The sequence below is a fragment of the Erythrolamprus reginae genome, chromosome 4 (genome assembly GCF_031021105.1).
Source record: "Erythrolamprus reginae isolate rEryReg1 chromosome 4, rEryReg1.hap1, whole genome shotgun sequence".
Lineage (NCBI taxonomy): Eukaryota > Metazoa > Chordata > Lepidosauria > Squamata > Dipsadidae > Erythrolamprus > Erythrolamprus reginae.
Window position 1 is genome coordinate 29,216,665 of NC_091953.1, and position 23,031 is coordinate 29,239,695.

The 23,031-nt window shown below is 37.2% G+C and overlaps 1 protein-coding gene across 3 annotated transcripts in view; it reads right to left on the reverse strand.

The window, feature by feature from the left end:
• DCLK1 (doublecortin like kinase 1) overlaps positions 1–23,031 on the reverse strand; it is a 201,131-nt gene that overhangs the window by 6,383 nt on the left and 171,717 nt on the right. For 2 of the 3 annotated variants that reach the window (XM_070751703.1, XM_070751705.1), the window contains one exon: positions 20,654–20,767. In XM_070751703.1, coding sequence (XP_070607804.1) covers positions 20,654–20,767 — 114 coding nt within the window. Of the gene's footprint in view, positions 1–9,102; positions 9,177–20,653; positions 20,768–23,031 lie in introns of all 3 variants that reach the window. The other variant, XM_070751704.1, reaches the window with a different exon arrangement.

A 23,031-nucleotide genomic window follows, 5' to 3' on the forward strand; every position in this document is an offset into this window, starting at 1 on the left:
AGTGATATCTTGTGCCACCAAGAGAGCTGGTCTGGGGGCATGGCAGTTCTGGGCCACTGCTGGTTCTAGCGACCCAGGCCACCAAGTTACGAACGGTTCCATTGAACCGGTCTGAACTGGGAGGAACCCATCTCTACTATGGACACCATAAACTGGATTTGACTCCCCCCCACTTGCTGAAGGGAAGACTTCCAGAATAAACAGAACATATTATTTTAAGCACAATTTGTCACATTGTTATTCAATTATGAAGCCCTGTCTTCAAGTGTAAGAATAATTAAACTCATCCGTAAAAGAGAGGAACAAAATCTAACTAACAAATGAATAATAGCCTCCTAGAGTCTTTTGGAGTGGGAGGCTATAATACATCTAATAAATAAATAAATACGTTTATCTTTTTTTACTCCACCTATGTTTCCATGCCAATAAATACTAAATGCCCTATAGTGGTACTTCAATACTCAATTGCTTTACAACTCATTGAATTTGGCACTTGATACATTTTGACACAAAAACATTGTCCCAGTACTTGTTTGTTTGGTACTTGATGTGATGCAAAAGGAAGAGGGAGGTGGCCACAGATGGCAGACAGGAAGTCAGCCATGATGAAAAGGAAGTCAGCCATTGCTGACATAGGAAAAAGGACAGACAGGAAGTCCTTCCTGACTGAAACAAAGGGTCATGTGGTAAGTTAGGTGGTTTGTTTAGTACTAGTTGTTTTTAAGTACTCATCGTGCCTCCTGGAACCAATTAACGACAAGGGCCAAGGAACCACTGTATTCCAAATTCCATTAGTATGTGAGTTCATATTGACACAAGCAAGATAATAGATCTTGCTTATGCCAATTAATTACTTCATTAATTGACATAGTTAATAATTAATTAATTGATCGATTAATTAGTTAGAATACAAGATACTGTACATACTACCATAGACAAAGATGGCTTCATAAAACTTCCACACTCAAATCTATATAATGTCATTTTAATAATAAGTTCCAAACATACTTTATCATTGTCTCCATTAGCATAGAACTGAATGACAGTTTTCTCACTATTGTTTTTTTTTTCTTTTTTCCCTTTGAAAAAATAGCAATGTTCCCATTTAAATTCTAGCAGGCTATAAAAGCTAAGATTTTCTTCCATTTCATTTCACCATATTCATATCTTTCAGATGGGGAACTTAAGAACAGTAATTTGACAAGAACACTTTAGCTTCAAAGGTTGAAGCTCAATATAATATCTTCATAATCTTCTTATGATTATACCATCTACTAGACATATGATAATTCTTCCATTCTAAAATAATCAATCCAAATGCTGTTATATAACGGACAAAACTTTATGCTTCTCTATAGATTCCCTTACAATATTATTTTTATTAGACATTTGATGATATCAATGAATAAAACACACTTGCAAGAAGTGGGGCCTTTTTTTAAAAAAAGTATGCAGTCATTTCTAAAATGTCCCCCCTCCAAAATGAAAACACTAGAATATCCAAGTTAAATTATCATTTATATGTTAAATATATTAAAAAGGATCATGCTGGCTGGGGAATTCTGGGAATTGAAGTCCACTCATCTGAAAGCTGCAGAGGTTGAGATCTGATCTGTATCAATAGTGAGATGCTGGAAACACATGACTGATTGTAACAATACCTTAGGCTGGTTTTCTCTAGAGCAGTGTTTCCCAACCTTGGCAACTTGAAGATATTTGGACTTCAACTCCCAGAATTCTCCAGCATTTGCTGGCTGAGGAATTCTGGGAGTTGAAGTCCAAATATCTTCAAGTTGCCAAGGTTGGGAAACACTGCTCTAGAGCAGTGATTTTCAACCTTTTTTGATCCACGGCACATTTTTTACATTTACAAAATACTGGGGCACACCACCAACCAAAATGACAGAAAATAACACCCTAAGACACTCTCCTCTCTTTTTCCATCCCTGTCTCCTCCCCCCCTTGTGTGTGTGTGTGTGTACACATTCTGGAACCCTTTCCAAAAACAGGTGAGGGCTGGGTTTTCTCTCTCTCTTTTTCTTTGCATACTTTTTATCGTATGCTTTAAATCAAGAGTCACTTCTCTCTCTCTTTTGTTTCTCTCTCTTTCCTCTCATTCTCTGTCTCAATCATTTTCTCATTTCTCTTTTTTCATCCCCTTTTTGCTCTCATTTTTCTCTCTCTCCCTTCCTCTCCTTTTCTCTCTTTCTCTCTCTCTTTCTTTCTTTCTCTCTCGCTCTTTCTTTCTCTCTTTTCTCTCTCTCTCTTGCTTTCTCTCTCTCTCTCTTCTTCTCTCTCTCTTGCTTACTTTCTCTCTCTCTCAGCAAAAATTTGCGAGACCAAAACCTGAGCTTCCTTCTTTGCAGCACACCTGACCATGTCTCGCGGCACACTAGTGTGCCACGGCACACTGGTTGAAAAACACTGCTCTAGAGCAGCGTTTCCCAACCGGTGTGCCGCGGCACAGTAGTGTGCCGCGAGACATGGCCAGGTGTGCCGCGAGAAGCTCCAGCTGGGCGGGGCGCTGCCGGCGCCCCTGCCTGTGTCGTCCTGTGTGGATGGTCTTGGGCTTCACATTCGCTTCCTGGTTCCCTCTCCTCCCACCGCCTGTGTCTCCCGCCGTCGCCTCCCACCAAGCTGTCGCCCGTTGCCGTGGGTTCCTTGAGTGGGAGCTGCCGCTTCCCTCCATCCAGCTCAGCCACGCTGCCGTAGAAAGCACAGAGGTTATTGCCACCGCTTCTGCCTCCACTCAGGGAGCCACCGTGGTCACTGCGCCTTTTCCTTTCGCTCAGCTCAACCACGATGGCTCCCTGAGTGGAGGCAGAGGCGGCGGCAATAACCTCTTGGCGGAGGGGAAGCGCTGATGGGCTCTCCTCCTTCCCCACCCCCGCGCTTCTCTCCCGCCCTGGCTTTTGCTTCGCCCCATGATTTCCCCGCAATTTCATCCAGGCCACCTCTTGCCTCTTTTTGAACTGCGGGGAAATCTGCGGGCGAAGCAAAAGCCAGGGCGGGAGAGAAGTGCGGGGGTGGGGAAGGAGGAGAGCCCGTCAGCGCTTCCCCTCCGCCAAGCTGCCTGCTTGTCCTCGCGCCTCGTTGCTACCTCCTGCCTTTTTCCAGGGGCCTTTGGAAGGTACCCAGGGAAGGGGGGGGATTGGGGGTGGCTGCAGCGGCTTCTCGTTCTCCTCATCGGGCTGCTAATGCCCGCCCGGCCCCTCTTGCATGCAGTCCCTTCACCGAGCGCTTTTTTCTTCTCACAGCTGAGGCAGGATTTGGAATGTCGGGGGGGGTGTGCGTGCGGGCTCCGCATCCCCCTGCTACCCGGAACATTTAAAATAAGAAAAACCTTCGCCGGCCTCCGCAGAGAAGAAAGGAAGAGAGAGAGAGCAAGAGAGACATAGCAAGAGAGGCAGAGAGAGAGAGAGAGAGAGAGAGAAAGAGAAAGAAAGAGCTAGCAAGAGAGAGAGAAAGAGAGACAGAGAAAGAGAAAGAGAGACAGAGAGAGAGAGAAAGAGATAGCAAGAGAGAGAGAAAGAGAGAAAAAGAGAGAGAATGAAAGAGAGATAGCAAGAGAGGCAGAGAGAGCAAGGGAGAGAGAAAGACATATAGGGAGGGAAGGAGGGATGGAGAAAGAGAAAGAAGGGAAGGAAGAGAGAGAAAGAGTGAGGGAGGAATAGAGCGAAATGGAGGAAGATTTTTTTTTGTCAAAACTTTTCTTTAGCCACCCCCCCCCATTCAGTGTTCCCCAGGATTTTGAAAATGTGAATAATGTGCCGCGGCTCAAAAAAGGTTGGGAAACACTGCTCTAGAGGACCTTTCATTTCCTCTTTTTTAAAAGCTTTCTTCCATCTATCTTTAAGCTGCAGAAAAAGGATAACACCTAGTGTAACATTATTTCTGCTGTCTCAAAGGTGCTTTTTCAGGAGGCAACTGGACTTTCTCGTTTTTCTTTCTTAGCTTCTCAACCAGCTCTAACTGGATGGTGGGAAAAAACAGGGCTGAAGAAGCATTTTGGATGAGAAGGAAAGCATCATCAACGAAAAATCAGAAAGTCCATTGCCTCTTGAAAAAGCACTTTTGGGACAACCATGGCCTGGATGACTAAGAATCTCCATGGACATTATTTCTGCCGTTGTGTATTATAATTCCCATACTAGTTCCCATTACTGATGTTAAAAACAATTTGCAATATATCATTCAAATGTAATAATATACATGTATATAGTTTATCTATTATGAATCAAAATCAAAATTTAATTATGGCCCAAGACAGAAGCCAATGAAAAGGCCAGAAATTTTAAAATAGCAAGAAAATCCTAAAACAATTAATAGCTAATAATTACTAATAGGAAGGAATCCGTACGAAGTTTGCAATCTTAGAGATTTCTGAAGGGTGGTCACCCAGGAGAAGGATAATCGCTTTCTGTTCACAATGGCAATTAGAATTGCTAACAATTGGAAGTACAGTGATACCTCATCTTACAAACGCCTCGTCATACAAACTTTTCGAGATACAAACCCGGGGTTTAAGATTTTTTTGCCTCTTCTTACAAACTATTTTCACCTTACAAACCCACCGCCACCGCTGGGATGACCTGCCTCCGGACTTCTGTTGCCAGCAATGCACCCGTTCTTGCGCTGCTGGGATTCCCCTGAAGCTCCACTCCATGGGAAACCCCACCTCCGGACTTCCATTGACAGCGAAGCACTTGTTTTTGCGATACTGGGATTCCCCTGCAGCATTGCAAAAACAAAGAAGTCCAGAGATAGGGTTTCCTATGGAGGGGAACCTCAAGGGAATCCCAGCAGAACAAAAACGGGCGCTTCGGCTGGCAAAAGGGGTGAATTTTGGGCTTGCACGCATCAATCACTTTTCCATTGATTCCTATGGGAAACATTGTTTCGTCTTACAAACTTTTCACCTTAAGAACCTTGTCCCGGAACCAATTAAGTTTGTAAGACAAGGTATCACTGTATTAAACTTGATGACAATCTATAATGGGTATTTTAGTAGCACATGTGAGACAAATTCTACCTCTGATTCTGAATAGAAAAAAACTGGCTGTCATATGAAGGCTTATATTAGTTGTCCTATTTACGTCCCAATTTGTCCAAAATAAACAATCTCCTTTGTAATGTTAACAAAATATCTATTGATAGTCCAGGGCAGAAGAACGATTGTACTATAGAAGGAAAAGGACACTTTAGTTCTGTTAGTTCCCCTGCTTTACTTCAGCCAGGGTTTACCTAGCATAATATAAGCAATAGTATAAATGATATAAACTATATTACTATTTATAGTTTATGATAGAAACCTTTGCTAGCATAGCAAAAAAATCATAGCCTACAACAAACACATACACATATCATATAGTATATGAACACAAAGACAAACACATAAATATATTTGCACACACAAATACAGACACACGTGTATAAACATATTGCCTAAGCAGCAGAAAAGGCAAAAACAACAACAACAAAAGCACAATACAGCATTTCTAAACAGTTTGATTCTGACGTTTCCACCAGGAATGTTTCAATCAAATGGTATAATCCATGAGAATAATAAATTCAATAGAGAGCAAGAATCTATTGAATTGAAGCTCTTTAAGGAAGGAAATCTTGACAACCTAAACAGGTCAAAGCATGAGTAAAAATTTCAACATTTCAATGGAAATTACATTGACAAGCAACAGATGGCAATCACAAATGCAAACAACAGTACCATTAATCAGTTTCTAGAGTAAAGAAAACCCTTCAAATGCAAAATATTATAACATTTACAAAGAAACTGTTAATATGCTGTAAATTTTAAGTTAAGATTCAATTATCGTATTGGTTTATATTCTGGGAAAAGCTAACTCAGGGTGTCCAGGGGGAAAGCATTTTGTAATTCCCTGATATTTCCCTGACATTTCCCTGTAACTTGCCATCTAGTTAAGACATCATACCAAATAGCATAAGCCATGGAGAAATATTGTTAGCTGAGGAAGCAAGTTGTTGCCACAGTTATGCTCATTTTTGCTTGACTCTGCCAGGCAGCGCAATCTGTTTTTTTTAAACCTGATTTTCCCTGACTTTAAAACATTTTAATACAGTTTGTTTTTCCCCGATTTATTCCCTGATAATTCCCTGATATTTCCCAAACCGCCGATTTCCCTGTTTTCCAGGTTTGCTGGACAGCTTGTAACAACTTGGTGGTAAACATTTAGTTGTAGTCTTCAAATGCACATATTATTTCTTTAACATACTAAAGACAAAATAGATTCCAGATAATAGGATTGTGGAAACTTCTGCATGAGAACAAATAAAGTGAGTCTCATTTAAAATGCAGTACATTGTTGAGTTACATGGTTTGAAATTTTGACTGAGCATGAATCACAGCTTATGACCAATATATGAGGTTAGAAATAAAGGATATAGGAGATTTAAATTCAGAATCACCAAGCTTGGAAATTGTTATACATTTACTAACTATAGACAGAAGTTCCAGCTGGCAATGATTTCATATGATCCTACATGATAAACAATCTTCTATTAATATAAAGCATGCATGAGAATAACATTTCGCTTAGTATGGTACTAATTATTGTGATCTACTGAATATGTCCAGTGTAGCGCCTTAATGGACCAGTTTTCCAGTATACATATATTAAAAGGACATGGTCAAGACCAGGTATATAATCCGTAAATGGAGTGATCAATCTATATGTACATATGAAGTAGTAAAGGAAAAGTTGAAATCATAGCTAACACAATACAGTAAATTTCCAAGCAAGTGTACATTATCAATTTCTAATACATCCAAATAGATAAATGTGTTTAAAGATTTAAAATACCCTGACATATAGACATGACCATGAATACTGACAGAATAGAAACAGGATACAGTGTTCCCTCGCTTTTCGCGGGGCATGCGTTCCGAGACCGCCCGCGAAAGTTGAATTTCCGCGAAGTAGAGATGCGGAAGTAAATACACTATTTTTGGCTATGAACAGTATCACAAGCCTTCCCTTAACACTTTAAACCCCTAAATTGCAATTTTCCATTCCCTTAGCAACCATTCAGATTACAGTGGTACCTCGGTACTCGAACGCTTTAGTTCTCGTACATTTCGGATAACGAACAAAATTTTCAGCAAAAATTTGCTTCGGTATCTGAACAAAAATTCAGATACCGAACAGCCAGAGAAAATTTTGTTCATTATCCGGCAGCTTCGGGGGGGCTGAGGAGCTCTATAAGAGCTCCAAGCTGCAGGAAGGGTGGGGGCTGTGCCATCCGCTCCAGCAGCTTCCCTTCATTACGTGACGTTCCCGGCGCTGTTGTTCCTCGAAGGGAAGCCGTTGCAGCCGACGGGAGGGAGAAAGTTTTGCAGCTGCTTACAGGTAATAAGAGGAAGCATTGAGGAAAGGAAAGGAGCAGAAAGGAGTGGGATTGCAACAGCCCCCACCCTTCCTGCAGCTTGGAGCTCTTATAGAGCTCCTCAGCCCCTTTAAGCTGCCGGGATTGCAGCAGCCCCCACACTTCCTGCAGCTTGGAGTACCAAATTTATTTATCCCATTGGAAATAAAGAAAATAGATTTAATTGGTTCCCAGAGAATTAACAGGGGCTGGGAACCAATTAAATCCATTTCCATTATTTCCTATGGGATAAATAAATTCGGTACTCGACCAAATCGGTTCTCAACCACACTTCTGGAACGAATTGTGGTCGAGTACCGAGGTACCACTGTATTACTCACCATGTTTATTTATTAAAGTTTATTTTAAAAAAAATTATTAAAGGCAGATGAAAGTTTGGCGATGACATATGACATCATCGGGTGGGAAAAACCGTGGTATAGGGAAAAAACCCGCAAACTATTTTTTAATTAATATTTTTGAAAAACCGTGGTATAAACTTTCCGCACAGTTCGAACCCGCGAAAATCAAGGGAACACTGTATATACTTCAAGAAGGCATCCATCCAAAATTTTTCTTCATATAAAGATTCACTTCTGGACACAAGAAATGTAATTTTTCCAAAGGTAGTTCATTGCAACCTAATCCAGATACTTTAAGCAAAATATGTAGAGGTAATATTTAATTTACTGTAAATGCTTGCATTGACTACTGCCACAATTATATTAATAAAGGTTAGATCTGCACATTCTGGACAAACCTTCCACAGCACTGAAAGCAGTTCCTTGCACATAAAAAAATATTTGTAAATATTTAGTTCATCCTACTGAGTCTTTTTTAAAAAGTTATAAAACCCCATCTTTATAAAGTTATCAAAATGTATAAAAATTGAACATCAATAAACATAATAGACATTTAAATTGGGAATTTTAGATACCATGTTCATCTTTGTAGCAAAAATTATGTATCATTGCTGATAACACCTATTTTCAACTGAACGGGTATTCTTAATCACAATCCTGCCATATAATAAAAGGTGATGTACTAAAGAGAGGTAGGTTCATGCAATATCATTTTTATCCACGTCTTTTAAAAATGGAGTAACAAAAATGTGCATACTTTGGAAACACAAGCTAACCATAGCACATACAATGCATTATATTTCATTGAACAGCTTCTCAATACTATGTCATGTCAATGCATTGTTCATTCTAAGATAAGGAGTGTGGTTGGGAAGGGGGAATTTAAAATGACAGTATATAATTTTGTATCTCAGAGAGAAAAAACAAAAAACAAATATAAATGTAGATCCGGAGGTCTTGATATCCTGTTGCCGTTTCATAGGTCGAAAAAGAAAGAGCACAGGATATTACACGCCTTAAAAGCCGTTGACGTAAAATAAAATATTGCGTGAACGTTTCATTTTTCTGTATACACTGTCCTTTTAACTAGAAGGAGCACTGGGTACTGAGCATGTGCAATGAAGAAGAAGCTTACAATGTCAGTGTGAATAATGGGTGAAGAAAGGAAATAAAGGGGTGTGGTATCTCAATCAAGATTCAAATGAAACTGATAAAGCAGCATATGGAACTGGGTAACAAATAAAAATAAACATGTTTATTCACTGAAGTAACTGGTTAATGGAGACTGCCAGCACGTTGCCATGGAAACACTGACTATTAGAGCTGTACCATCTCATACCTTATCCAATACATTCCTGGTTGTTGGTAGTAGTCCAAAGACCCTGATCTCTTGATGGTAAACCCGTGGTCCAGCTGAGCAGAGAGAAATGGGCAACTCAGTGGATCGATATTGTGCTAGAGAATTAAGACCTCCAGACCAAAACTGTTCCTTGTTTATTAAGTGCATATTTTTTTTCCCCGTTTCACAAGGTAGCACTCTAACATTTTAAAAATAAAATAAAAACAAAAACTACATATTGAAAATGGGGGGGAAAGGAAAATAAATAAATAAATAATGAGGAAGATCCTAGACCAAATAATTTATCTGGATAAAATTAGTATCTTGTTTATTAATTACTACTTAGTGCACTTATTTCCAATTGTAACAGTCATCGGTTAAAAAGATAAACAAAATAGGGCTGTATAAAGGCATCACGTAAGGTTCTCCCATTTTATAATAAAATTTTTGTGAACAGTTTTGTTTTCAGTATATCTTGGGGGTTTTTATAAACCACAACAGCCACCTCTATAACCAAATAGATTAGATTTTCACAGATCAAAACCACTCTGCTTCATATTGATGAAAATGTATAAATATGAAAGGGTAACATTTTGACATTCCCACCAATCTTTGTTACTGGTTTCAAAAGGAAACTTTGATCTGATACAGAGGAAAATCCTAGATAACTGTACATTATTATAGTCTCAAATTTAATCTTAAAAATGTGTAAGTTTGCATTACTAAACCCTTGTATTCAAAGTACAATCTTAATTTCTTAATTTGGGAGGAACATTTTTTTAAATTGAAGGAAAAAGAAACTATTCCTATTTAATTTCACTTCTGATATAGTAATAAAAAGATGATTTTATTCTTTATTAAACATACTTTCCATTGTGTGTAGCAGGGCACCACATAAGTAATTAAAAACTATTTTAGTGCAGGTAGTTCTTCAGAGACAGAAAGGGGAACAAGTTGTACTATACAGTTTAATATTTGAAAAAGCTTTAGCATTTACATACACATGCAGAAAATAGAACAAAGATATATCCCTTTTGTGTTCATGTGTGCTTTGTTAGAATGACATAAGGCCAGAAGTTTACAATTTATATTACAAGAGGCAGCTTGAAACAACTCCAAAAAATCAGTTATTTAGTTGTTGCAGTATGCATCCTGACTTTGAATCCAGATCATAAAGAAAATAATGTTTATTTTCTTTCATCAACTTTTTTCTTATATAGGATACGTACTTTAAAACACCCAAATTATTGAAGACTTCCAGCTAAAATGATGAAGGCCTTATATTGTATCTACTACTGTATCCAAGATCTACTGCTGCCATCTATTGTTGGATGAGGGCAATGCACTAATAACACTGAACAGCCAATGTCCAGGAATTTCAAAATGAAATGTTTTATTAAACTGTAATTACTTGAGTGGAGAAAAAACATTGGCTTAGATCTTTTGCATCCCTTTTTTAAATCCAGCATTTTAAGTACTCAAAATCATAACATTAATTAAATTATAAATAACGTATAGTGGAAAGTAAAAAAAACACCAAATAAATTCTTTGCTTAAATCAGATTCACGTGCCAATGAAAAATGCAATTCACAAGCCACTTAAGGCTGCAGAATTGGGATAGCTCACACATATAAGCACTTTTTTGAATCCAGTGTTAAGTATCTTGCAAAATAATAATAATAATAATAATAAGATGCATTTGTTTCATCACAACTGTAGAGTCCTTTTGGACAATGGATCATCTGAGATCATGGTAAACTTAGAAGAACATATGTTTCTGTGCATGAGAAAGAAAAAGAGAAAGAAAGAAAGAAAGAAAGGAGGAAAGAAAGTAGGAGAGAAGGAAGGAAGGAAGGAAGGAGAGAGAGAGAAAGAAAGGGAGGGAGGAGAGAGAGAGGAAGGAAGGAAGAAAGAAAGGAAAACAGACAGACACAAACAGTATTCTACTTTCATTCAGCTTACAACATAGATTCTGTGGATTTCCTACTCACTTTTTATTGCTTCCTACAAAATAAAAGGGGAAATGCCTTCTCCAACTATTCCAGCAGTATGTTTTATTGCCGGCAATTGTATCAGTCTAATAGGCCTAAATGCTGACAACATAACTTATCTATTTTTAATCTACTTAAGGTAAAGACATTTCCCTTTGTGACAGAAGGAGCAAGGGAGCAGATGGATAGTTTCCAAATACTCAAAAGATTTATCTGTGATAGGAAAGATGCTCACAGAGTATTAAGCTGAACCTCAACTTTTGCAAACTATTTTGGATTCTTTTGGAGCTATGTGAACAGAGACTCCTAGTCCTCATGACGCACTGGTTCAAGAATGAAAAGTCTGAGGAGTAGTTATTTTGAAAATGCATAACTCTTAAGCTCCCTTACTTTTACTGATAAAAAGGATCACATGCTTGAATGTATAATTTATTAGCTAAAGGGTGTTATTAGGACCAATTCAATTCACTGATTAATTGATGTCCACAATTAATTTTGTTTTTAATTGTACTTATTGATTTGGGCAGACTTTAATGTATGGGAAGAACACATGGAACAAAATGGTGGATCAAGTAAAGGTCCATCTAAATTCCAACAGTTCAGGAAGCTCAGAAACATAGACAATTACAGTCCCCAAGTTTGAGCGTGAAGGAAAGTGGCCCAAATTTCCAGGAGGCAGTGCATTCTGTAGAAGCAAAAGACAACACAGTTAAGAGTTGTTTGCTTTAGTTTGGCAAGACTGATGGCAGGCTCCAAAACCCAAGACAAACATACTGAGATTCTTTTAAGAAGTTTCCTTTATTGTCCCTCACCTATATAGAGAAATCTTGCCAAACTAAAACAAACTATGCACCACAAACATATATTCTGGGAACTATTAACTTTGCTGACTCTTGCTCCTCTGGAATGTACCTCCTCCCTCCTGGGAATCTAGATCACATTTTATCACAATACTTCACTGCAAGACCACCCAAAAAATTCCAAGGCTGTAGAAAAAATGTGTACGCAAATGTGTGATGTGTCTATATACGTGCACACATTTTTGTTTTTAAAGAATGTTCATAGATGTGTTCATGGATTTTGATCAGTTCAGAAGAATGTTAATTTTTCAGTTCTATGATTCTGGATAGAGTGCTCAGTCATCAAGTGATCTACTGATAGGTAGATCTTTCATGAATTAGTGCATTCCCATTGGTGATGATTGCACCCGATTGCAGCAACTTCCATAATTGAACTACGCATGTTTATTGAATGTTAAATTACTGTAAAAATGCATGTAAATTTAATCTACCAAGTGAAAATGTTAAATTAACTGACCATTCTTTAAGTGGCTGTAATAACTATAGAGGTCACTTGAAGGACAGAGGAAAGATTCATTACTAAGGCAATCGTCTAATAAAACAAGGGTTGGTTTACAAAACTGTGTCAGATGACCCACTCCCCTTGATTCAGACAAAAATACAAGGGGTGGGGAAAAGAGACATAGAGTGGTACCTCTACTTACGAACTTAATTTGTTCCATGGCCAGGTTCTTAAGTAGAAAAGTTTGTAAGAAGAAGCAATTTTTCCCATAGGAATCAATGTAAAAGCAAATTATTTATTTATTTATTTATTTTATTTATTAGATTTGTATGCCGCCCCTCTCCGAAAAGAGAGAGAGAGAGGCCCCACAGAGGCTTCTCCCTGTCTTTTCCAGCCGTTTCCTCCCAAGAGAGTCCAAGAGGCCCCACGGACGCTTCTCCCCGCCTTTTCCGGCTCGGTTCCTCCCAGGAGATTCCTAGAGAGGCCCCACAGAGGCTTCTCCCTGCCTTTTCCGGTTACAGTTTTGGAGGCTCAGGTTTGTCAGTGGAAAATGGTTCTTGAGAAGTGGCAAAAAAATCTTGCACACCCGGTTCTTATCTAGAAAAGTTCATAAATAGAGGCATTTGTAGACAGAGGTATCAGTGTATATTCAAAGTTACAAAGTTTCTATTACTACAATGTTCTAATAAAACTGACTTTAAGTTTGCTCAGTGGCTCTAGTCTACCTCACTGGGCTGACGTAGCTGAAAGGTTCAGCTTCAAAAAAAAAATTGCAATCAAGGCTTTCTTTTATTAAATGTGATGGCAGCGATATAAGCTGTCATAAATGTAAAAGTTGTTCACTAGTGGAACAGACTACTTTGAGAAGGGAGGGATGTCCTTCCTGGGAGCTGCTTCTGTTGGGGATTTATTATTTATTATTATTTATTAATTCGACATCTTTGCCGCCCAATCCCAATGGGACTCAGGCATAGAATTTAATAGTGGACTCCTTCACTAGAGAGGGCTTGAGAACAGATACTCTCTAAGATCTTCCCAAATTTTCAACTTTTACATGGTGTTTCCTCATTTTGTTAGGATCTAAATTTAAAAAATGGAATGTTATTGTAGTAACCAGGGATCCAATATTTGTTCAACCCAAAGTAAATCCCGCTTAGTTCTTAAGCATGCACAGAAGTTCACTCTTAATCAACTAAGCTTTGGTTGGACAAAAGTGTGATAAAATGTAACCCTAGCTATGGTTTATACTAGTTTTACTTTATTCTTTGGGGCATTTAGCTCTTCTTTAAAACCACTGCCAAAATGCTACTTACCAGTTTAAATTGATATTTGTATTAATATAAAAATGATTATTCTTTTAATTATTCTTTTTATTCAGTCAATCAAACTAATAGAACGATTTTCGAAACACAATTGCAGGTTTTAATTTTCAGCTATATGGACTACTAAGAGGAAAGATGACTAATTTCATTGCATTTGGAATTTTTGTAAGGCAGGAGCCAGATGTTATTCTATGGTTTTCAAATCCTCTACTGGGAATTGAATTCATGGACATTCGCACTTTAAATGACTACATACAGTGCAGTAGTTTTAGCAGCAATCTAGGTCGTGGTATAGGTGGCTGCTGAGAGGGTTATAGAGTGGCTATCAGAATGATGTATGCAACTCAGCTGGACTTAAGCTCTGTGAGTTGAAAGGCATCAGGGTTATATTATGTCATGCCGCCATCTGTCTACCCATGTCTGATGAACCCTGGTCAAATCCTATTTAGCTCTTGGTAGTCACTGTAATTAAAAAATGCCACAGCATATATACCGTGCATAAAAATAGAGGGAAGTAGAAGTTATGTGAAATCCCATACATTGGATTGTATTTACTATTCTGAGAATTGCAGGTCATATACTTTCATTATTACATTGGGTTTTTTTTTCTTCTTCTCATCAACACATGGTACTTTCATGCCTCAAACAATAATCTACTTTTATAGATAAAAAAGGAAAGTCCAAAAATCAAAGCAAACTTAGATTTTGTTGTGTCTCCTTGAAAGCAACATATATAATTGGATCTTAATTTATCCAGTATAATGACAATAAGGAAAATAAATTGGCCGGCAACTCACTAATATACAATATTACCTCCCTGTTAATTTTTTTAAACAAGGAAAAGGCTCATTTGTTTTCATTAATTTCAAAACAGGAAAATGTTATTAATCAATTCTTCAGGGCAATACCACTTCACTATGAGTCTTTCAAGACATCTGTTAAACCCTAATTACCAGTTCTCCTCTTTAGTAACTACAGACACCACAAGGCAGCAGTTAAGTCACTAGTTCTAAATACTCAGAGAAAACAGTGACAAATTGCTGGAAAGTCCTCACAGTATTGAAGCAATTACTTCTCATTTTAACACATTTTTTTCATCCAATCAAAGAGTGTAAAGAAAATAGTTTACTGATGCTGCTGTCTTTATCTATTTATTGAAAATATAACCTCAGAGAAAAGATTATATTAGCTTTGGTTACACAGCATGGTAAAGAGAGAGAAATTTCATTTAAGAACCTGAAAACTGGATGTTTAGAAATGTATTTCTTCAAGAAAATTTGAAAAGAACTATTAATATTTAATATGCATTTGCATAAATGGCAGATGAAGTGATAAGTGCCTAGATATCAACAGTACTCAACAAAGTCTGTCATTGCATTTTCCCTTTAATGTCTACAGCTGACAGAGGGAATGGAAGAGAGATGCGAATATGCCATCAAATTCATGAAAATGTCAACTGTATTTCATTTTTAAAAGATAATTTTCTTTTAAAATCTTTCATCATTCTGGTGTCCAGAGGATTTGGGTAAAATGAACTTCTACAAAATCTGTAAAAGAAAAGCAACTCCAAACAGCTGTTGTACAATTTCACAGCCAATGTTAAAAATGTCAGAAGTATGCTCCCTCTTATTTTGGGGGTTCAGGAAAGGGACTGATTTTTTTAAAATGCCACATTTAAAGGCTGGGTTGATTGAAAAAGGTGAGCAGTTATCAGAATAATGGTGGGAATGGTGCTTGCATATTAATATGTAGTGCATGTGTTTTGGGATTCCATAAGCAGCTTTGGTTTCTTAATGTGTAGATATCAGTAGTGGGCTGCACCTGGTACAGATCACACTATAGTGTGGTAGTGGAAATGGAGATGCACACGCATCTACGCATCCAGATGTGTGCATGCGCATGCCCGTGTGAGATTCGGCTTCTGCACATGCGCCAGAAGTGAAATCTCGCATGAGGATGCTCACTCGCATGCGTGAGATTTTGCCAATTTTGGTGGGGGTTTTTGCTTCCACGCTTGCAGAGAAGGAACCCTACACTGGTAGACATGTAGTAATGTAGATACCGGGAAATCTTTAAATATAAGAATCTAAGTATAACGTTACCTATATTTCTGTGTAAGACATTTCAATGAAAGAGCCCCTTTCATTAAGCCAATATGAAGAAGATGGAAGCTTTTGCAAGAGGAACTGACCTTCCCATCACTCCAGAATACCACTTTCAGTGAACTTCAGGAAGAGAGAAAGCTTTTGATCAAGTAAATGAAGTTAAATGATTGTAGTGTAAACTTCTGAAATGCTTTAAAAAGTTTATGTAGTGTTCCAGATCTCATATTATAATGGATGATGTTACAGGGTCCTTAGTACTTGATGGTTAAGATAAAATACAAAAAATAGTATAAGGGCAGACTAGATGGATCATGAGGTCTTTTTCTGCTGTCAGTCTTCTACGTTTCTATGTTTTCTTGCAGACATTTGATTACCAAACAAGAATAACATCATCATGAATGAAACCTCTGCAAGAAAACTACCAGGTTAGGGAGCACCAAGCAGAGGTGGGCTGCTAAGGTGGAACACTGACATGTGCTCGCCTATGTGGCTCTGAGTGCTAGTGGAGTCCAGCGCAACTCTGTTACTACAGCTGTGCAGGTTGCAGAATCGTGCATGGAGACGCAGGGGCGCCCATGTTTCAGCATGTTTTTCTGTTTCCACTCATTCACAGCTGCAGTAGCAGATTTTTTTTAATAAATATGTTTATTGAATGTATACATTAAAAACAGGGTACAGAAAAGTAAAGGGAATATATGTAATGTACATTCTAGCAATTATAGTTTACTTATATAGTATGCATAAGTGGGTAAAGAGAGAAGAAGAGGGGGAGTGGGTTGAAGGGGAAGAGATACGAGGGGAAGAGGGATAGGAAATTAGAGTAAAAAAAAGAGTAGTAAGAGGAGAGGGCCAGCGTTAGAGCTGGGGCTTCAATGTTTAGCGGTCTGTGGTTTAAACATATAGGTAATGTAGATTTCCCTAAAGTTTTATCCATATGTGTTTGACGTAGTTGCTAGTGCCAACACGTATCAGTGATTTAAGGGTTTGTTCATTCAGTTTCTTTGTAATTCGAACTTTGTGTCGATCAATGTTTACAGTTTGTCGTTTCAATTTGATATTATGATTCGTGTTGTAGATTGCTGCAGTAGCAGAATTGCGCTGGACTCCGCTAGCACTCAGAGCCAAGGGAGGGAGCCAATGCCACTGTTCCACCTTAACAGCCCACCTCTGGCACCAAGGATTCCAAATTCACCCCTGAGCTACAAATATTCTCTTATATTGGATGATGTTATGTTATATGTTAAACAATTTGTCCTTTATTTTTGTATTTTTTTATAAGTGCCATTCTTTTGAGGGGGTAAAAATAGAATGTCAAACCTTATATTTGTAAGAAGAATGAACACTCCATCTCATTTAAAGCGGAACGGGGAAATCAAGTGGATACAGAAGTCAGCATTAGATGTCATATATTCAGCATGCCCTTTCTAAGCCTATATTCAGGCTTCAAGCCTACATTTAGTTTAGTTTCCTGTATTAAGTTGTGCTTAGTTCTAAGTAGTCCTTGACTTAGCAAACATTTGAAATCACTTCCCTGGTTCTGAAGTTCCATCAGTCACATGATCAATGTCAATTGTTAGGCAACTGGCCTACATTTAAAGTCATTTTAAGTGTCCCAATATCATATGATCACATTTTACCACATTCTTGCCAAAACCTGACAATTCTTTTTGAATTTTGGTAAAACTGTCCCACAGTAAACAATTGGTTTGCTCAATGACTGCAGCATTCACTTTAATGACCACCCCAAAAAAGGTTGTATAATTGGGTTGGTCATGTGGGTGATCTGCTTTAAGGTCATCATGACTTATAATCATAATGGCTCCATTAAAGTTCTAACTGAAGGATTACTTGTACTGCATTTATATCCATTGCAGGAACTATGGCGTCACAATGGCTAGACTGTAGTATTGCAAGCTAACTCTGCCCATAGCCTGACCAGCTCAAGGTTGATTCAGCCATCTTTTGTGAGGTTGGTAAAATGAGGACCTAGATTGTTGGGGCCAATATGCTGACATTGTAAACTGCTCTGTGAGTGCTCTAAAGCAGGGGTCTCCGATTTTGGCAACATTAAGACTTATGAATTGGCAACATTAAGACTTGTGAATTTCAACTCTGAGAGCAAAGTTGGCTGAGGAATTCTGGGAGTTGAAGTCCACAAGTCTTAAAGTTGCCAAAGCTGGAGAGTCCTGCTCTAAAGCACTATGGACAGTATATAAATCTAAGTGCTATTGCTATTGCTATCTGACATTATTATTGAGGTACCAGGTAGCATACATAATAGACTCCAGCCCACATAGAAACATTTTAAACATTACAATACATGGTACATACAGAACAGTACATTTGAATTGGATTAGAAACACTAATAAATATTATTTTATTTATTAACATTGTATTATAAAGTTGATGAAAGTTAGAGTGGTTTGTGAGTGTTAGCTAGTAAAAACATACCGTGTTTCCCCCAAAATAAGACTCTATCTTATATTTTTTTTTGAAACCTGAAATAAGTGCTTGGCCTTATTGCAATGCACTCAAAAACTCGATTGGGTTTTTATTATCAGGGGATATCTTATTTTGGGAAAAATAGGGTATCATCAACATTTTTTAAAAAATAAATGGAACTGCAGGTTTTTTGTTCAAATTTATAATGAAGCAAAATGATGGAGAGCTATAGAATAATGTAAGCCCAATAGCAAATTGATAAGGTGCCAAAGCAACACAGTGCTAAACACAATGCAAAGATCTGTGTATTTCTTTATTCTCGCATTTTTATTCTCAGTTTGAAGCTGCAGTGCAATACCTGTTCTCGTTTTTAAAAAATCTGAGTACTGAAAACAATAAATTTTATGCAAATCTTGCAAATTAAACTTAAAAAACAAAACTAAACGCAATAAAGAAGGCAAAAATGGGTGCAAAAGGGACTAGCAAAGCATTTTGAGAAGTTGTAAGAACTATGAAAAACAGTGCAGAGTAGAAGAACTGAGCGGTACATTTCACGGGCAAGCGTGCTGGCAGTCCAATTGAAAAGCGTTTCAGCTGGACAGTTATGCATATACCTGGCAATTCATATGAAAAATGCATACAATGGGATGTTTTAGTTGTGGGAAAGCTATGGTGGTTTCCCTATTAAAAAAAATTAAAAAAATATTGACAGTATGTTAGATGATGCCATTAACATAATAGGAACAATAAAGTCCAAATCTAAGAAAAAGATAACAAATTATCTTCCATGGTAAAGAGGGTGAATTTGCTAATTCTGCCAAATGAGTTGGGTTTTTGTTTTTTTATTTTTTAAACTTCTGCTGACTTAAAATCAGCCTCTGGCTAATACAACAACTACCCAGAGTGTACCACCTACAATTGCTGGTTGTACCATCTACAATTTAGTGAAGCTAGGGAAGAAACTCTGATCAGTCTAATGCGGTAAATGAGCATGTTCAATGAATCATTATGATGTTTCAGTCTGGAGCATGGTTTAGGGAGGCATAATTATGGAAGGAAGCTTAAAATGTAGGCAGACTTAAAGAAAAAAAGATGGGAACATTAAAAAAATTGACTACTCCATTATATTTATTAGTAGAATCGTATATCCTGCATACGTTTGAGAGATCAACAAATACTAATCATTTCACTACTATTAAATTCATGTTTTAAATATATATTGTTGGAAAAAGGTCAAAGTGAACCTGGTTCATTTCCATTTGTACTATGATAAACAGATGATATGTTAAACAGGTCTCATAATCTCTCATACTATGTCCTGCTATACAACTGCAGTATGTTGAAAGACTTATGTTGACTCTATTTAAATCTCATAACACTTTAACTTCTGCCTGGAAGGAAGCACTTAGTCAAATTGTGTGCAAAATAAAACTATTTAAAATGGAATAAAATTCACAAGCATATATCTAAATGCATCCCATAATATAAAAGACAATATGCCAATAGATTGATCCCTATCCATTTCCTTGCTAGTATATGATTCTTTGATGACTCTGTCTGTCTGTCTGTCTGTCTGTCTGTCTGTCTGTCTGTCTATGTCAGGGATGTCAAACTTGTGGCCCACAGACAGGATGTGTCACATGCTGGCCACACCCACCATTTTAACAAAGGGAGAAAAAATCGTAACATGTTTACATAATGCGATGATGCGAGTTTGACACCTCTGGTCTATGTCAAACAAGTCATCATAAACTTTTTTGGTGCCCTTAAAAAGGAATTCATTATGGCTATTACAGTTTCACTACAGTTAGGGAAAAATCTTAAAATTCTTCCGGTAAGGAAATTTTAGATGAACTAATAATACCTTGATCATCAGCTGAGCTGACAGGGCAGGTGCCAATCTCTCAAACACAGAACACTGCATGGATTAGCCTCGCGTGGCATAGCAAAACTGGGAGCCTTTGTAGTGACATGTACTGAGCCAATTTAGATAATATGGCCAAATCAAATTAATTAGGCAGCCATATATATATGTCTAAAATGGCTGCATTTCTTTGTACTTTACATGTGTATTTTTCCTCTTGCTCATAATTGGAATATGATATTTTTTCCCCATGAAATGTTCTTTAAATGTTCATCACAGGGAATGTGTATTGAATTTTTCTCCTCATAATGACTGATTCTCAATCAGAAATATGTATTCTGCCTAGCATTTTAGGATGATGAAGCAATTAAAAAGTGTGAGTTCCCAATGATGGAATAATGGAATATCTGTTTTTCTCTGCAATTAAAACTGAATATATTAATTGAACAAGGGGGACGGTTCCTCAAAAAATAAATAAATAATTTTCTAAATATGTATGGGAAAAATGCATTGCAGATGCTTACTGCTATAACGGAAACTCCAGCAGCTGTGCTGTTGGGCTTCGGACCTGTGTTGAAATGTTTTTTTATCTTCCCAGCTACTGACAACTGATGCTCATTTTCCGGAAGGCCATCATCCTACAAAACAAAAGCAGGTAATTCATTTCAGGTCTTTAACAATTTTGTGGTCATTTATGCAAAACCATTCTGTCTCAAAGATTTTTAATTTTCAGAAATATAATTAATTTAGTGACTCTAAACTTTACAGTTTGCTAACCTTTTATCATCAACTAAGAACTCCTAAATAAAATCCTATCTGGAGATACTAAAGTATTATAACTTCTAGTTATAATCATGTTTTCCACTATGATTTCTCATACACTTTAGCCGCACAAATCCCAGTGACCACTTAGGTCCCACAGAGTGGGCCTTCTCCGAGTCCCGTCAACTAAACAATGTCATTTGGAGGGACCCAGGGGAAGAGCCGTCTCTGTGGCGGCCCCGGCCCTCTGGAACCAACTCCTCCCAGAGATTAGAATTGCCCCCACCCTCCTTGCCTTTCGTAAGGTTCTTAAAACCCAACTCTGCCATCAGGCATGGGGGAACTGAGATATTCTTTCCCCCTAGGCCTCTACAATTTATGCATGGTATGTTTGTATGTATGTTTGGTTTTATAATAAGGGTTTTTTAGTTGTTTTAGTATTGGATTGTTACATGCTGTTTTTATCACTGTTGTTAGCCGCCCCGAGTCCACGGAGAGGGGCAGCATACAAATCCAATAAATAAATAAAATAAAATAAATAAATAAATAAATAAATGTAATATGCTGAAGGTAACCATAAAACAAGGCATATTAATTTCAATTGTTTCAGGCACTTTCATACACCAAAAGATAACCTGAAGAATCTTGTTCTTCAGAAGAATATGGTTATTTCATAAACCATATAGATTTTTAGAATGATTTCACATTTTCTGTCAGACCCTTTTAAAACTCTTTTAAAATGTATTTTTAAGACCAGTCGTTATAATTTCATAGCAATTGTAAATAAAAATTAAACAATCTTGATTAGGAATTTCCATATTCTTGTACTTACAGCCGAAGTTCTTTTTAAAGCAATATTTTCTGAGCTATTTTAGACATAATGTGTTTTATTATTTATAAAAAAATAATTTTTTATCTATAGATGGCAGTGAAAATATTTACTGACCCCTTGCATCCTGGACACAAACTGTTTCCACTTCTACCATCAAAACGTCACTACAGAGCACTGCACACCAAGACAACTAGACACAAGAACAGTTTTCCCCCAAACGCCATTACTCTGCTAAACAAATAATTCTCTCAACACTGTCAAACTATTTACTAAGTCTGCACTACTATTACTACTAGTTTTTCCCTCATCAACCCTATCACCCATTTCCCCCCCACTTATGACTACATGACTGTAACTTGTTGCTTGTATCCTTAAGATTTTTATTAATATTGATTGTTTCCTCATTGCTTATTTGATCCCTATGCAATCATTAAGTGTTGTACATCATAATTCTTGACAAATGTATCTTTTTCTTTTATGCACACTGAGAACATATGCACCAAAGACAAATTCCTTGTGTGTCCAATCATGCTTGGACAATAAAGAATTCTATTCTATTCTATTCTATTCCTTTCAGCCATACATTTGAAATATTTCATGAAACGAAAAAGTTTAGGTATATCCTTGATTGCAACATAAGCAGTAAATTATAATGATTAAGAGAAACCTAAGGTTTGTTTATAACCCTTCGTCCAAAAATCAGAGGCAGTTCAGTTAGAAACTGATTCAGAAGCAAATAGTTTTTGAGTAAATTAGAACTGAACATGTCTATTTTCCACTAACCAGCAACACAGTCAGGCTTCTTTCTCTGAAACTAAAATGGAACCATTTGACCCTAAAATTGCCTAATGCAGATGCCTTACGCATCAATATAACCTCACAATAATTTTGACAAATCTTAGTTGATCTTCTGCAATATACACAAACCAATGCTTACAAAGTCCAGCCACAATATGTTGTATTATCATTTTTCTATGATAATATAAATGGCTCATATTTGTAATGATGCTAGGAATCCAATAGTTTTAAGATGTCTTCCTCCCAAATCATACTAAAATTTGAAAATATTAAATATCATAAGTAGAAGGTGCATAATGTTCCTTCCTAGCTACTAAATAAATTGAGGAGAAAAACCAGATTTGTATCATTGACCTCACAAACAGTTTTGACACTGGAATTCTAGGCTGTGCTTTGTTTCTTTTGGTTATCTCACAGAGTGGAACTCTATGAAGCTTTTTTTGGGGCAAAGATGGATCTAATGTTTCTACATTTTCAAGTTTATTTAAGTTTAACTTTTTAGTTAGAATC